The sequence below is a fragment of the Lutra lutra genome, chromosome 7 (genome assembly GCF_902655055.1).
Source record: "Lutra lutra chromosome 7, mLutLut1.2, whole genome shotgun sequence".
Classification (NCBI taxonomy): domain Eukaryota; kingdom Metazoa; phylum Chordata; class Mammalia; order Carnivora; family Mustelidae; genus Lutra; species Lutra lutra.
In genome coordinates, this window is record NC_062284.1 from 110,130,008 (window position 1) to 110,145,743 (window position 15,736).

Sequence of the window (15,736 nt, forward strand, 5' to 3'; positions counted from 1 at the left end):
CCATGTCCCATGTCCCCTGCCCTTCAACTCCTCAATCTTTGTATCAATTTTTCATGTAACAACCAGGCATCCTAAGCATAGGGCACATTTGGAATTGTTTTTCTAGCAGAGGTAGAGACTTATACCAGTCTTTCTTACTTTCTGCAATAGATTCTCCCATGTAAAAAGGGCAATAAGGTGTGGCAGGGCCCTGAGCCCACAGAAGTTCAGCCTGAGGCAGTGACACTAATCCTTTCCCACTCAGATAATGACCAAATCAATGACCTTAGGCATCTGGGGCCCATATCACTAACAGGTTGAAATAATCATCAAAGATCTTTGTTTGACTCGGAAGATGGCTATTTCCGAAAGCTATTAATGCTCCATGGCCTTGACGGAGAAAACAACTTAGCACCCCCTCAACCTCAAACTTGTCTGCCTTCCAAAACATACCTCTTCAACCTGGAAAATCAGGAATCAATCCAAAATCTTTCCAAACTATTAGCTATCTCTTCCAGATAGAGGAAACTTGAAAGATCCCTAATCTCTGGGCTTCTACAGAGGGGAACCAAAAAAATGTTTTTAATAGACAAAGCTCTGGTTTGTTACAGTATGCAATAGTGATATACAGAACACACACACACACACACACAGAATGCCTACACACCCCTTTACCATTACTGGCCAAATCAGACTCTTTCTTAGACAGAAAGAAGTCCCCATCTGCCTGAGATTCACAAGTAACTACTTCTATCAGAATTAAGAGATTCGGCAAAGAAAAAAAAAATGTGGCTGATAAATGATTATGATATCTTATCACACTGTATCATATGACATATGACTAACATGGGCAATAGTCAGAGGCTGAGTACAGGTAGTCTGACAGATTAAAAAAACACAGATCCATGTGTGTTGGTGATCATAATGACATCCCTCTTGGGGAGCGGCCGTTCAGGACCAGGGCAGTCCTAGGACAGCCTGTTAAGTTTTAGCAATGTCCCAACTGATCTTAAGGGTTAGGTCCAGTGGGAGATTTGGGTCAGAACTCCTAGAACTATGCTTCCCCTTTTGGTCTTCCACCTACCCCCCCCACTAGAGGCCTGACTTCCGCTTTAGCCCCAAAGAGGGCCTCCTATGGAACACAGGGTGACTCGTGACTGGGCTGAACATCTTGGAATCACCATAACCACAGCACATCCCACATTCCTAAGACTGGATTCAAAACATTCTCCTATGGAGAGGCTAATCCAGAATCAGAGTATCTGACTCAATTGCCTTATTTCCTGTGCAACTTCTAGTTTCAAGCACAAAAGAAAAAAAAATAGAGAAGAAAAATCTGGGCTCTTTAATAAAGTCATACTAAAACTGAAAGCAATCAGAGAAGTCAGAATTTTATACAAAAATTCTCTCTTGGCATTTGGGAAAATTCATGTGAAACCAGAGCTCAGAGGACAGGAGGGAGCCAAGGAATTGAGATCTCAGAAAAAAGCAGGAAATATCACCCAACAAGATTTCACCACATACTGGTAAGTTTGTGTAAACTTGGTGCTCGAGGTAAACCAATAATTAATGGCTACAAAACCACCACTCGATCATTCAAATGGCCCAAGATCCTTAATATACAGGCATCTGGTTGAGACTAGTTCAGCACATGGTTTTCATACTACTTCTAAATTCCTAACTATAAATCTTTGGAATTAAAGCATATTCTTGACTATTCTACCTGGACAAGGAAGCAGTCACAGTTCAATGGACTCAGAGACCTATAAAAATAAGGCTGAACCGGGGCGCCTGGGTGGCTCAGTGGGTTAAGCCACTGCCTTCGGCTCAGGTCATGATCTCGGAGTCCTGGGATTGAGCCCCGCATCGGGCTCTCTGCTCTCTCGGGGAGCCTGCTTTCTCCTCTCTCTCTGCCTGCTTGTGATCTCTCTGTCAAATAAAAAAAAAAAAAAAGTATTTAAAAAAAAAAAATAAGGCTGAACCGTCTTCACTTTTTTTTTTTCTTTAAATTTTGTTACTCTGGCTTGAGCCATCTTTTAATTTTTAAAAAGACTTATTCTCACATGGACAATGTGATTAACAGAATCAGAAGGCTATTGAAATTTTAACTCTTTTGCCATTTTCCATAGAATGTCTTAAGCATTTTTTTCTTATAAATATTCAGTCTGGCAGGGGGAAGCAGTAAACAGTGATGAAACAAGTTTATTTTCAGAGATGGAGCCAACCTTCTTAACTGCCATGCCCATCTTTGCATACAATCCGATCTGGCAAATGTATCAGTCCTCTGAGTTAGAGGTCAAGGACCACACTGGATGCTTCCGGTCTCTTCTTCTTGTCCCAATTTGTAGTCACATACCAACTGGCATGGACTTAAATATCTGTATGTGATGACACATGATTTAGGTTAGACACAGATGTAGTTAAATTTCATCCCAATCCAATTTCTCAGTTTTTTCTTAGGCCAAGTGTTCAGTGGGCTCAAGTGTATTTGTGGTGGAGGAGTGCAGGTGGGGCCAGCCATTGCTGGAGAACTCCATATTTGAAGGGAATATTCATTCCATGCCATATTTACTGCCTGACCTCAGGGACAATGTCAAAGTCAGAGCCCCTTCCAAGTTCTGCCAAACTATCATCTCACTGTGCTCAAAGTGGTCTTGTTCATCTTCAATTTGGGGTTCCTGACATTGCCAACCACTCTACCTGCCCAGATTTGTGCCACCTTCACACTTGAGGGTTTTTTCTAGAAGAAAAACATAAGTTTTCAAGTTGCAATCTTATTATCACATATTCCCAGTATTTCTGGTAGACTATATGAAAATAAAATTATCTTGATCTCATGCAGTCATAGTGCCTTCAAATGCTCCTGAATGACATAAACCATAAAGAATTCACAACTTTCGGGGCGCCTGGGTGGCTCAGTGGGTTAAAGCCTCTGCCTTCGGCTCAGGTCATGATCTCGGGGTCCTGGGATTGAGCCCCGCATCAGGCTCTCTGCTCAGTGGGGAGCCTGCTTCCTCCTCTCTCTCTCTCTGCCTGCCTCTCTGCCTACTTGTGATCTCTCTCTCTGTCAAATAAATAAATAAAATCTTTAAAAAAAAAAAAAGAATTCACAACTTTCGTACTGCTAACATAATCTCAACTAACTAAACTCTCTCTGTGATCTGAACTACCTCTAAACTGTTCAGGCTGTTCACCAATATTTAATTCCCTCCTTCCCAACACATGGTAGGACTATACTTCTGATCTTGTTGAACCTAGCTAGCATGGGTATGTGACTTGCTCTGGCCAACAAATACAAGAAGAAATGTCACCTTGAGAAGGACGCTTCAGGAACCAATGCCACTTCACCACATTAATTTCTTCCTCTGCTGCAGGGGTCATCGTGTTCTCATTGTGGATGCTCCACCATCCCAGATCCCTGAATGAAGGAGACAAAAATATGCAAAATGGACAATAGTGTGAGTAAGAAATACATGTGTTACTTCAAATAATTGTGCTTCGGGACTGGTTTGTTATGGCAACACAGCCTAGGCAAAAAATATCGGGATACCAAGCCCAATGGCGAATGTTACTGGAATCTAAAACAGAATAAATCTGGGGTTCTATCTGTTACACTGTAGCATATATATGTTATGTATGTATGTATGTATGTATATATATGCATGTAGCATTTTATATATATACATAATACTAATATCCTATATTATTGTATATTATATTATGTATATTATTGTTAGCCACCTATTAAAACAGACATTTCCCCCATCTCCTACACACACACACACACACACACACACACAAAAACCTCCTCGAATCAATTGGGTAATCTAAATGCTTGAAAATAAGTGCTCACAAATCTCAAATTAACTGAGACTCCCTCATCAAAAAAGTCTTGATCCATTCGTCAAAATCATTTGCAGAGTTCCACTTCTTCTCCGAGACCAAGTACATTACTCAAACACAGGGCTTCAGAGGAACTTCATTCTGAGCAAACCAAGAGATAAATAAATTAGCTGCCAGTGGCTCCCTTAGTAATGGCAGAGGACCAGGCTGACCCAAGGGGATAGGAGTAAACCACAAAGGGAACCATCCAAGCAAAGGCAGCATTAGGGGACCTGAAGCAAACCAACGCAGCCGTCCCACATACTTTCATTTCCAGGACCGTGAGCCAAGCACAAGTGTGTTCATTCGCTAATAAGAAGATGCAAACATCCCATGTCTGGTTGATTTCTTATGTGCCCCGACCATAAAGATGCTTGTGTCTGCAGTACACGTCTGAGCGTTGTGCCCAAATGTGGCAGCTCATAAACCTGATCGCGTGTGTTAAACTTATGATCTAAAAGAGTGTATTCCTTCGAAACAATGTAATGCTGGAAGGTTTCTCTCTCTCTCTCTCTCTCTCTCTCTCGCCTGGGTGAATTGCCTAAAGTTTCTCATTTAACTATGTGAAGAACTGTCCATTTTTACTTCGCAGAGCTTTTCACTGGTGACTCAGGGAGGGATGATGTCATATGTTATCCTACAACGGCTGGTTCTCTCTGCTCACTTAAACCATTCCCTCTGGTTTCTGTGGCAGACAGCACTCCCCAGTTTCCATCCTGTCGTCAGCTTCTCCTCAGCCAGCCCCAGGCAAACAGCCTCCCCAGCAGCAGATGAAACAGGAAGTCTGACAGCTTGAGTCTGCAGTGGGACCCCTAGTGTTTTCCCACTCCATGCCCTGGCAGCGTTCCCCACAAGTACAAACACACACACACACACACACACACACACACACACACACACACACACACAGCTCCCATTGTTGCAGCCTTCCCCAGCCCACTGATCCTAATATGGAATGCAGCAGGAAACCCATGATTTCCTGATACTCGACAAACTAGAGGAAGCAAGGGAAAACTCCATTAAGAAGCCCAGCTTCCCTCCATGTTAGATGTGAAGTGGAAAAGGGAGAAGATTTAGCAGAATTCCGAGTCTTCAGCCAGGCTGGAGAGGGGAAGGGCACAGCAAAACCCTCGGGCTGTTGAAATTTCTAGACTGCCAGGAAGCCCCTAGAATTCAGAGAAAAATGAGGGTTTCTTAACTCAAACTAGAGGGGAAAGGGGACAGATGCTTTTAATCGTTCTCCCAAATGTGTGCTACCTTTCTTGACCAGGATGGTAAGCATGAGGGCATGTGCCAGCTGCCTCGGACAGGTCCCTGTGACCCCAGGCACCCCAAGGAAGGCAGAGTGATCTCAAGCCCGCTGCTCACTGGCTTCCCGCGCTCCATGGGCTTGGGGAGAAGCAGGAGAAGCCACAGCAACTGCCCGGTCCCAGCAGCTGGAGCCTCCCGGATGAGCTGCACAGAGGGAGGGGACAGCAGCTGTGGCTGCGGGGGCTCAGAGGAGAAGAAGATGCTGAAGTGTGTGGTGGTGGGGGACGGCGCCGTGGGGAAAACCTGCCTGCTGATGAGTTACGCCAACGACGCTTTCCCAGAGGAGTACGTGCCCACTGTGTTTGACCACTATGCAGGTAAGGGAAGGAGCAGAACCCGGCGGGGGACCGGGTGCGCGCTGCGGGCGGCCACACCCCAGCTTTAGTTCTCAGGGCAGCCGTCTCGGGTGCCGGCCTGGCAGCTGCCAGGTCACGGAGCAGAACACACACAGCCAAGGTCTCTGCTGGAACGGTTAGGACAATTTGTCCGTCCATTGATATCGTCACATTTTTTCCTCCTTAAATCAAATGACTAACACTGGGGAAATACCCTGAACTGCCCTCCAGGCTTTGGGGACAGAGATCTCACTCAACGTTCTTGGGAAGATTCGTAACTTTTTATGGGAACATCCTAAAATGTAGTGTAACTGCAACACAATTTTTAAAGGGCACCACTCACTACACAACTAGTGAAAGAAGTATCTTTGCTGCTTTTCAACTATTTATCTCATGCCATTCATAAATGAAATGGTAAGATCAACAAACGTTAGAACACTCATTTTTCTATAAAAATCAGTGGCTGTACTACTGTACTTTTATTTTCCTGGGGCTGTAGTTGCGGTGGGGGGAGTACTAAAGGTTTTAAGTATCTATTAGGCAGTCTGCATCTTGAATTCAAAGAAACGTTTTTAATTAATGTGTTTTTAAAGTAAAAATAAAGATAAAAATAAAATTTGAATCATTTTAAAGTATATCCAGAAGAGGATTAAATTGGATATAAAGTATTTTAAGGCATGACAGTTAAAATACAGTAGTCACAACTTATTCCTTTCAGTTACTTTTGTTTTTTGAGTGTTCTAAAGTTTGTAGGTGTACTTGTCAATGTTATAGTTTATCTCAATTTGTCCTTTTTTTTTTTTTTAAAGATCTTATTTATTTGAGAGAGTGAGAGCAAAAGAGCACAAGCAGGGAGGGGGCAGAGGGAGAGAGACAGACTCCCCACTGAGCAGGGAGCTGAGGGGGTTCTGGATCCCAGGACCCCGGGATCATGACCTCAGCCAAAGGCAGATGCTTCACCAACTGAGCAACCCAGATGCCCCATCATTTTTCCATTTTCATTCTTCCTTTTTCTCTCAATTTCCAAAGCAAATTTTATTGTTCCTCAAAAACAAGTTCATGAGATTCTTCAAGTTTATAGTAACCTAATTTTATAACTTTTTTTTAACAGAGTGATCAGCTTGGTGAGTTATCAGAAATTTGAGATTTCATAAGAGAAAATTTTCCCTTCCCTCACCTTGGCTTTGGGTCAGGTTCAGCAGAGGGGAAATGGCCCACAGGAAACCTGTGTGAATGTTGGCTTTGCTATGTGGCCATTTGAAATCCTCCCTCTGTTAGGAAGTAGCTTCTTTTCCAGAGCAAAACAATCAACTAAGTCCCCTCCTTTTCCTACAGTTACATGTTCTATGACAATATTACATAGCAGATTGGGAGAGTACCACCATACCACAGTGAAAATAGTATCTACTTCCCAGAAGGTTTTGTTTTTTTTTTTTAATATTTGTAAAAATTAAGAGCAAATTTTAAGTCTGGCTCTAAGCTTTTCTTTTCTTTTTTTTTCTTTTTTTTTTTTTTTTTAATTTGACAGAGAGATCACAAGCAGGCAGAGAGGCAGGCAGAGAGACAGGAGGAAGCAGGCTCCCCGAGAGAGCAGAGAGCCCGATGCGGGGCTCGATCCCAGGACTCCGAGATCATGACCTGAGCCGAAGGCAGCGGCTTAACCCACTGAGCCACCCAGGCGCCCCAGGCTCTAAGCTTTTCTGAAAATATAATGACTGTGCCCAAAGAAGAACATTTAAATGAGAACAGAATAAAGAGAACAGAAAATTTTCACTCTGAGAGGAAAAAAAAAAAAAAAAAACAACTAATAAGATTAAGAAGTCTGGGAATTTAAGTTACTAAGATACTTGACATGGAAACATCTTAGCAAAGGTTATTTATTCTACACCCTCTTTCTGCCAGGAGAGGAAAACTGGCTGCTACCTAATTTCAAAAACTTTTAGATCAAAGGTGGGGCCCAAAATTTACTAAAGGGAGAAGCCTCAAGTGCTTTTGGAAATGATGTTTCCTGATCCCCATCTATTGGTTGAACCACTTATCAGCCTAGTATAAGAGAAAAAGGATAAAACCATCCTCAGGGATTCAGTCAGCCTATAAAAAATATCTGAGATCAAACAAAGGCTGAACTACCACCTAGATTCCATTAGGATGGAGTTATCTTATATTTCAATTGTGTATATATTACTGCTATTTGAGAATCAAAGCACCTTAAAGATTTTGGCTACTCTATGGTTTTACCTCTCTTCCCCAATGTGGACAAGTATCCAGTGTCCAGTCCCTGGGTCCTACTGGCACATTCTGAAATCACAAGCAGCAACTGAATTCCTGAGTCTTTAGGAAATTGCAGCCGAAGTCTACAAGACACTATCCCTTGAAGATTTTTCCCGAATAGCTGCCTATCCCAGGAAAGTAGAGCTATAACAAAAATAAGGATGGAAGCAAAAAAAAAAAATAAAAAAAATAATAAAATAAAAAAATAAGGATGGAAGCATACTTGACATATTGCTCAAGATGGTGGGCTCTGAAGCCAGAGCGTTTAGTCCCAATACTGGCACTGCCACCTCTGTGTGGCCTTGAGTAAGTTACTTAATCTTTCTGTCCCTCAGTTATCACACACAAAAAGAAGAAGAAGAACAACAACAACAACAACAGAAGTATCAGGAGTGTTTGTAAGAACAAATAAATTAATACATGTGAAGTTCTTAGAACAGTCCCTCACACATGGTCAGTATTAGGTACATAGCAGCTATTCTCGTTAAGAATAAGTTTTCTATGTTTGCACACAGTCATGAAAGGAAATTAAAATGTAATTAAAGGATAAAGACTACAGGGTTGCCTGAGTGGCTTAGTCAGTTAAGCGTCCAACTCTTGATTTTTGGATCAGGTCATGATCTCAGGGTTGTGAGATCAAGCGCCACATCAGGCTCCACACTGTGCGTGCAGCCTACTTGAGATTCTCTCTCTCCCTCTTCCTCTGCCCCTCCCCCCCAAAATAAAGAGATAAAGACTACAACAAAGAAAAATACAATTCTAAGAGTATCCTCCAAATGGAGTAGGAAATGATGAAATGCATGTAGTGCCCTTATAGTAATCACGTGTATTGATAATTGACAAATATGCATGCAGTAATAGTAGAGGGATATTAAACTGGGAGGGGAAATAACGGTTTTGAATGAGTGATTCTAAAATAAATAAATAAATAAATAAGAACCAGCTAGAAAAAATACTGAAATTTTATGAATCTTAGTTCTTTTCCTTCTGCCCAAAAGCACATCTCCTGCAGGTATCATTTCCTCCAGGCATCCTTCCCCTCCAAGCCCCCTTGACTCTATAAGGAGTGGTCCTTGCTTCATCTTAAACCCAGCTCCAGAAATTTCTTTACATTTCTAGAAGATAGCTTCCTCCATATAGAGCAATTTATTTGTTTTCTTGTTTTTCCCACTCCCACTGTGCTCTGAGCTCAGGGGAGAAGGTTGTGTCTTGCCAAATCCCACGTCCGTTCTCAGCCCTCATCTTATTAGATGGCTTGGAGGCTTTTTTTTTTTTAAAGATTTTATTTATTTATTTGGCAGACAGAGATCACAAGTAGGCAGAGAGGCAGGCAGAGAGAGAGAGGGGGAAGCAAGCTCCCTGCTAAGCAGAGAGCCCGATGTGGGGCTTGATCCCAGGACCCTGTGATCATGACCTGAGCCGAAGGCAGAGGCTTAATCCACTGAGCCACCCAGGCGCCCTGGCTTGGAAGCTTTTTTACGGCTTATTACTGCTCCTTTGCGTGGTTTCTGGGATAATGGTTTCTCCTGGCTTTTATTCCCTTTGCTGGCAAATCTCTCTCCATATCCGCTGCTGCCTACTCTGTCTCTTCCCAACCAATATATGTTGGTAAACCCCAGTGTTCACTCCCTCAGTTCTCTTCTCAGTTTACACTCATACCCAAGTTGGTTGTGTTTAGTCTCATGGCTTTAATTATTATTTATATATCAATGGCTCCCACATTTATATCTCTGGTCCCAATACTCCCCCTGAGACCCAGCCTCATATATCCAACTGTCCCTCTGAATATCTAATAGGCATCTCCAATTTAACCTGTTAAAACAAAATTCTTTAACTCCCCTACTCTAGTCCTCCCCTAGACTTCCCCATACAAGTACATGACAACAACTGTCTTGCACCCAGTTGCTTAGAACAAAAACTTCAGTATTATCTTTGACCCTTTCTTCCTATGACAATACCCCCACCCTCTCCATTCAAACTACTCATTATTATTCCTTCCTGCTACTGAGCAGTGCAACATTCGAAATACCCCTTCACTTCTCACCACCTACATTGCTTCACTCTTGTCCAAATCACCACCATGTCTCATCTAAACTACTATAATCACCTCTCACTTCCCTGCTTCCAACTTTGCCCCTCTTTAGTCAGTTCTCCACACCGCTGGCACAAGGGCTATTCACAGCCCAATTCCTCCAATCCCTTCACACTCAGACCCCTTCATTCATCATGGTCTACAAGACCCTCCATGACTTGGTTCCTGTCATCTAACCCCATCTCCTAACTCTCCTCTTCAGTTATTCTGCTCAAGCCATACCAAGCATCTTGGTAGGCCTCAAACACACTGATATCCCACTTTCCTTGAAGACTTCACATTGGTCCTTCCCCCAGCCTGACACTGTTCCCACAGAGCCTCTTCAGTTTCAACTGACCACATTACTTAATACATCCACATGCAAGAATACCAACACACACAGAGTCACTCTTTAACCACTTACCCTGCTACCCACCTGAAACATTTCACACTACTGGCATTATACTCCTATTTATTTGCTTACCACTTTTATTCCACACTTGAATGTGAACTCCATGAGGACAAGGACTTTGTCTTGTTCACTGCTCTATCTCCAGCTTTTAAAAAAGACTCCAACATACAGTAGACTCTCAATAGATAGTTATTAAATAAATGAATTGGTATGTCTTAATCATCATTGTCCCTGTCCAGTGCTTAGGTAATTTCTGGTCCATTGAAATTGCTGAAAAAATGAACAAGCTACTAGTCCAATCTTTAGGAAGGAATATGTTTAGAATTAAATATATTTGAACTATTTTGTTCACAAGTATTATTTTATCTCTAGTGGAATTGTAACATAGCATTGAATTTTCTTGACCCGAGCAGCCAATGTCACATCTGTTGAATAATGTAACTCTGCAATACGTAAATTTCATTTGGAAACAGCTGAGCTGCAAATTGCCCCATAAACATTATATTCAAAAGCCTACCAAAATTTTGAGAGGCCCCCTCAAAGACGTACAGCTCTTGTATACAGAGCATGCTTCAGAGTGACCCCAAGTTCAACCAAGGGCTAGGACTAAAAATTAGGGAGAGCAAGATGAAAGTAGATAGGGCCACTCATCTTTCAACAAGGGAGCCTGAGAAATCTCACTGGGCCCTGCTTCCTGTTCCCTTCTAGGGTGACTCCGGATGCCCTAAGAACCTTTAGAGCTTTCACAACTTCCCATAAAACAATCACACTTCTTCTATCTTTATCTTATCTTGAACTTTGAGTTTTGTGACAGACCCCCCCCCCCCCGATGAAATATTATCCAGTGATGTTCCACATAACATACGACATCAGGATAGCACTTCCATTTTGTGTTTTGTTAGTTTGTGTGTCAAGTTAGATTATGTCCGTGGTTTGTATGTTCATGTACACAGGTTCAAATAAGCCTGTTCAAGTAGGAACCTGTGCACGGTGTACCTCATTTACCACTTCCATCAGCCTCTGGCCTAGAACTGATTTTTTCTGTGGCTTTTTCTTCTATCACCACCCCTCCCAGAATTTGTCAAAAAACAATCTGTGTTTCAAAATTCATTTTTGAAGTCACTATTTGCAAATCCAGCCACCTATGCAGGAAATTCACACGATTCATGGAAAGGGGGGAGAAAATCTAGTTGTTCTATCAGCTGAGTGAGATGTAAAAGAAAGTCATTTTCACAGAGAGCTGAAAGTCAAGTCTAACTCTTTCACCTAATTAAATGGTAACCTGTCCAAGGTAGACTTAATCACAACCTTAACGGCCAGAGCAGGAGGGGAAACTGTCCAACCACCAGGGAAGGGAAGGAGAGGGAATAACACAAAATAATACAAAGTGAATAAAACCAAACCCGAGCCTATAAAGGTTTGTGACATAGTTCTACCCATTTGGGAATATTTACTCAGCAGTTTCTCTTTTGCTCTTCCTGAAGACAGATGAAGAGTCTCTAGAGAATGGAAGAGATTCCTTTTCTGTAAGCCAAAAGGAAACCTGAAACAACTCTCATGGGACTATGAACTAAATCACCAGATTTTAACCTTAGACGAAAATAGAAGTTTGTCTAAGAGGAGACAAGAACGGACCAGTGGACTCACTCACTCTGTTTCTTCTAAATGCAATGACGCTCAAAAATACAAAATCTTGTAGGTATCCAACCCCCCAATATCTCCTTGTGAGAGGGCGTAATGTGTGGCTGATGCTTTTTTCTGGACCCTTGGAGGCCACACCAAAGGTGCAGTGGCAGGAAATACATGGACGGTTCCTTCCACCCTGAGATGTTTCTGGAAGCAAGCACATTCATAGGCTTCAAGGGTGTAAATTACACTCCCAAAGCCAAAGCAAACTGTAGGGATGGTGAATTGTGAGCTGCAGCTCTTGGGAGTAAGAAAGGAGAATAGAAGAGGGATAAAGAAAATTAAATATCTGTGACCCAAAAACAACCATGCTCCCAGGACTAGAAACAGCATCTGCAGTTCCCAGCCATCCTGCACTCCAGTTTTAGCTGGCAGCAAACCAAGGAGCGAGACCAGTTCAGGCTTCAGTGGACAGGCTCCCTGTGACCAAGACTCTTAGTTCCACATGGCCTGACTCCCTTCATGTCCAGGCTAGGAAATCCTTCATAAATTTTACTACTGACCTACCCAAGGAGGTTGGGCTTCAGGGAAACAGTATTTTATTTCTGGAATAGCTTTTTCAAAATCTGTCATTTCTCCCTCTTAGTGTGAGACAAATAGCAAATTTGGCTCAGGGATGGCCCGGCACATTGGACATTTATGTTTTGGGTACAGTTGGCTTGTTTTACAAAGGCAGCATGAAGATGGGCAAATGAACATAAGGCCCCTCGGGAAAGGACAGGTGACACAAATCAAGAGAAACAGTCTCCCTCATCAATCCTGAGCACAAGATTACAAGGGCCTGTGAAGGAGACCCTACCCACCATGTACAAAAATCCATGCCACCCTCTGGGTTAGTCAGCAGAATCCAAACAGTTAATTTTCCCGGGTGTAATGCACTCTGGATAAATTCCATCATGAATTCAATAGAGACCAACTGTGAGTCAGAGTGTGGCCTGACATTGTTCCTGAAAGCTCTGAAGTCCACCAGCTTCTTGATTGTGTCCAATTTTCATGAAACGAAAGGACCTGATTCATGTGTATCCACCTGGTTTTGTCTCAGTTGTGAACAACAGCTCTTGTTTCTGGTGCTTTTCTCATTACGGCCACGCGTGATCCAACAAGCGGTGCAGTAGTGTTAATTATGAAACTCTAGTGTCACTAGTGTATGTATTAACAACAATGACAGTAGCTGTACCCTTCCAGAGTCTTCGCTATGGTTCAGGCACGTTTGAGGTATTTTCATACATCAATTCCCTGCTTCCTCACAATGATCTTGTGGGTGTATTCTTTTTTTTTTTTTAAGATTTTATTTATTTATTTGACAGATAGAGATCATAAGTAGGCAGAGAGACAGGCAGAGAGAGAGGAGGAAGCAGGCTCCCCGCTGAGCAGAGAGCCCAATGCAGGGCTCGATCCCAGAACCCCGAGATCATGACCTGAGTCAAAGGCAGAGGCTTAACCCACTGAGGTACCCAGGCGCCCCTTGCGGGTGTATTCTTTTCCCAATTTTACTGATGAGGAAAGAAAGGCACAAAGATATTAACGAATATGCCCAAGGTTGTTAAATGACTTGCAAAGGAGTAAATGGAGGCCAAGAAGCAGCAAACAAACAACATAAGCAGTCTAGAGTTTTATAGCTATTAACATTAATCAAAAAGCCACTGTTAGTTAGGATATACTAACCCAACCTGAACATGTAAGGGATTAACAGCACGTCAGGGTGTTTCTTGCTAATATTATGGTCCTGGGCAAGGATTCAAGCCAACGGGGTGGCTTCCCTCCATTTAGTCATGTAGACAACCGGGCTCCTTCCATCTTGTGACTCTGCCATCCCCTGGGATCTCACAGTTATCTGCATCCAACCAGACTAATGAGAAAGAACACAGACAAACTTGAATGTAAAGTTTTATGGGCCATGCCTGGAAGTGACAGACATCATTTCCAGTCACACTCCAGACGACTTGTAAATGAGTCTGAGGCCACGCCTCAGTCAAGAGAGGCTGGAATAGGAAGCCCACCCACAGGCCCCACAGAGGAAGAACAGATTTCGGTGGAGACCAGGCATCTCTGCTTCTATCAGGCTCTCCAGCCACTAAATATCCCTTCACACTTTTCCCCCCTGTGAAACCAACTTGCCCTTTTCCACAGAGGGACCACCCAGACTCCCATTCTGTCACCGTATCCAGTCAGAGTCCAGTGTTTGCAGGTGATGCACAGCTCTTTCCATCTGATGGAGACGTGGCTCCCGGTGGTCTGCTGGGACGGTCACCATCTGCCCCATTTACAGAATTGCCCCTTAAACAATGGTAGAACAGGGATGGAATAACCAAAATACCCAAAACCCCTTCAGAAAAGGAAAGAATGGGGGGCACATGGCAATAACGGAATCCTGATAGCAAACACTGGGAAGACCCTCTGGGCTGTCAATGGAAGAAGTTTCTTGAATTGATCCAGACGCTCTTCTCTGGAGGAGAAATTCAGGCTTCCTTCAGTCTTGACTTTGCATCCATTAGTCTTGGCTTTTCCTGGCTCAGGTCTGGGAGCTTCGTCTTGTTCATCCATTGCCCTCCATGACACACATCTCAAGTAGGCCTTTGGGAGCATGTTTTGCTTGGGGACTACACTTTCACAGCCTGCTTCTTGCTTCTACAATTTGGGGGCTCAGTGTTATTTTGTACCTATAAGCATATTCAGTCCAAGTCTGGCATTTCTGTGGAAACACAAGCCTCAAAAACTTACCAGGTTTCTGGTAAATTCCATGGCCCAGTAACCACATCCAAGACCAAAGTATGTCTCCCTTAGACATACTTCTTAAACATACTTTGTCTGCCTCCTTTACCCAATGTCTTTTTCCCCCCTCAAATTAACAATAGCCACCAAGAGGCCATATGAAGCAGTAGGCTCAGATGCAAGCGATCTTATCTTTGACACAGAACTGATTCTCCTGCTTAAACAGAGAAGTAGACACTTGTGGCTCCTTTTTTAATAGTATCTTTTATTTGTGGAATCCAAAAATAATCAGTTTTATAACTCTAAGTCCATCAATACCTGTGTCCTATCAATCTCTGCTTTAAAAAAATAACCAATTCAGCTTTTTTTTTTCTTAGAACACCTTGCTAAATACAGTAACAATTAACATACAATAACATTCTGGTTTTCCCTAGGCTTTCCTTTGAGTGCTATGGACATTATAGGAACTGAGTTTACCTTCCAGGTTTCACAGGTAACAGTTTTGCAAAACTCCAGTCTTGCCACAGGAAAGCATAAATCTTGATCTTTCCAGACTGTTCTGTTTTCTTACCACTTGCCACTGAACAGCTAAGCCAACAGCACAGTTTTGTTTTTGCTTTTTGTTTTTTTAGGTTCTTATAATGACAACACACTCAATAGACTAGGATGCTGTAACAAATAGACTCAAGGATGTAATGATTCAAACTATCAGAATTCTATTTCTTGTTCATATAAAAGGCTGGGCAAATGTGGTGTTAATGAGATGGTTCTATTCCATGTGGCCATTCGAGGATTGACTTTTTTCCACCTTGTGATTCTGCTCTTTACCTGGGGCTTCATAGGGCCATGTATTGAGACAGTGGAAGGTAAAATAGGGAGGAGTGAAGAAAAGGAGCCACCAGGTGGGCTAGAGCCACAAGTGATGTGGATCACTTCTGCTCACACTTCATTACTGCAAAATTAGACCCTAGGCCACACATAATGGTGAGTCTAGCTTTATGCCCAAATAAAAGGTGAACAGATTTTAATGGACTCTAGTAATCTTTACTATAATCACTAAGTTGAAATTTCTTATAC

At 42.6% G+C, this 15,736-nt stretch overlaps 1 protein-coding gene across 2 annotated transcripts in view; it reads left to right on the forward strand.

The window, feature by feature from the left end:
- The first annotated feature begins 4,821 nt into the window (after positions 1-4,821).
- RHOJ (ras homolog family member J) overlaps positions 4,822-15,736 on the forward strand; it is an 82,683-nt gene continuing 71,768 nt past the window's right edge. Inside the window, exon 1 of one of the 2 annotated variants that reach the window (XM_047737447.1) lies at positions 4,822-5,489. In XM_047737447.1, coding sequence (XP_047593403.1) covers positions 5,108-5,489 — 382 coding nt within the window. In that variant the 5' untranslated portion in view covers positions 4,822-5,107. The remainder of the gene's footprint in view (positions 5,490-15,736) is intronic. The other variant, XM_047737446.1, reaches the window with a different exon arrangement.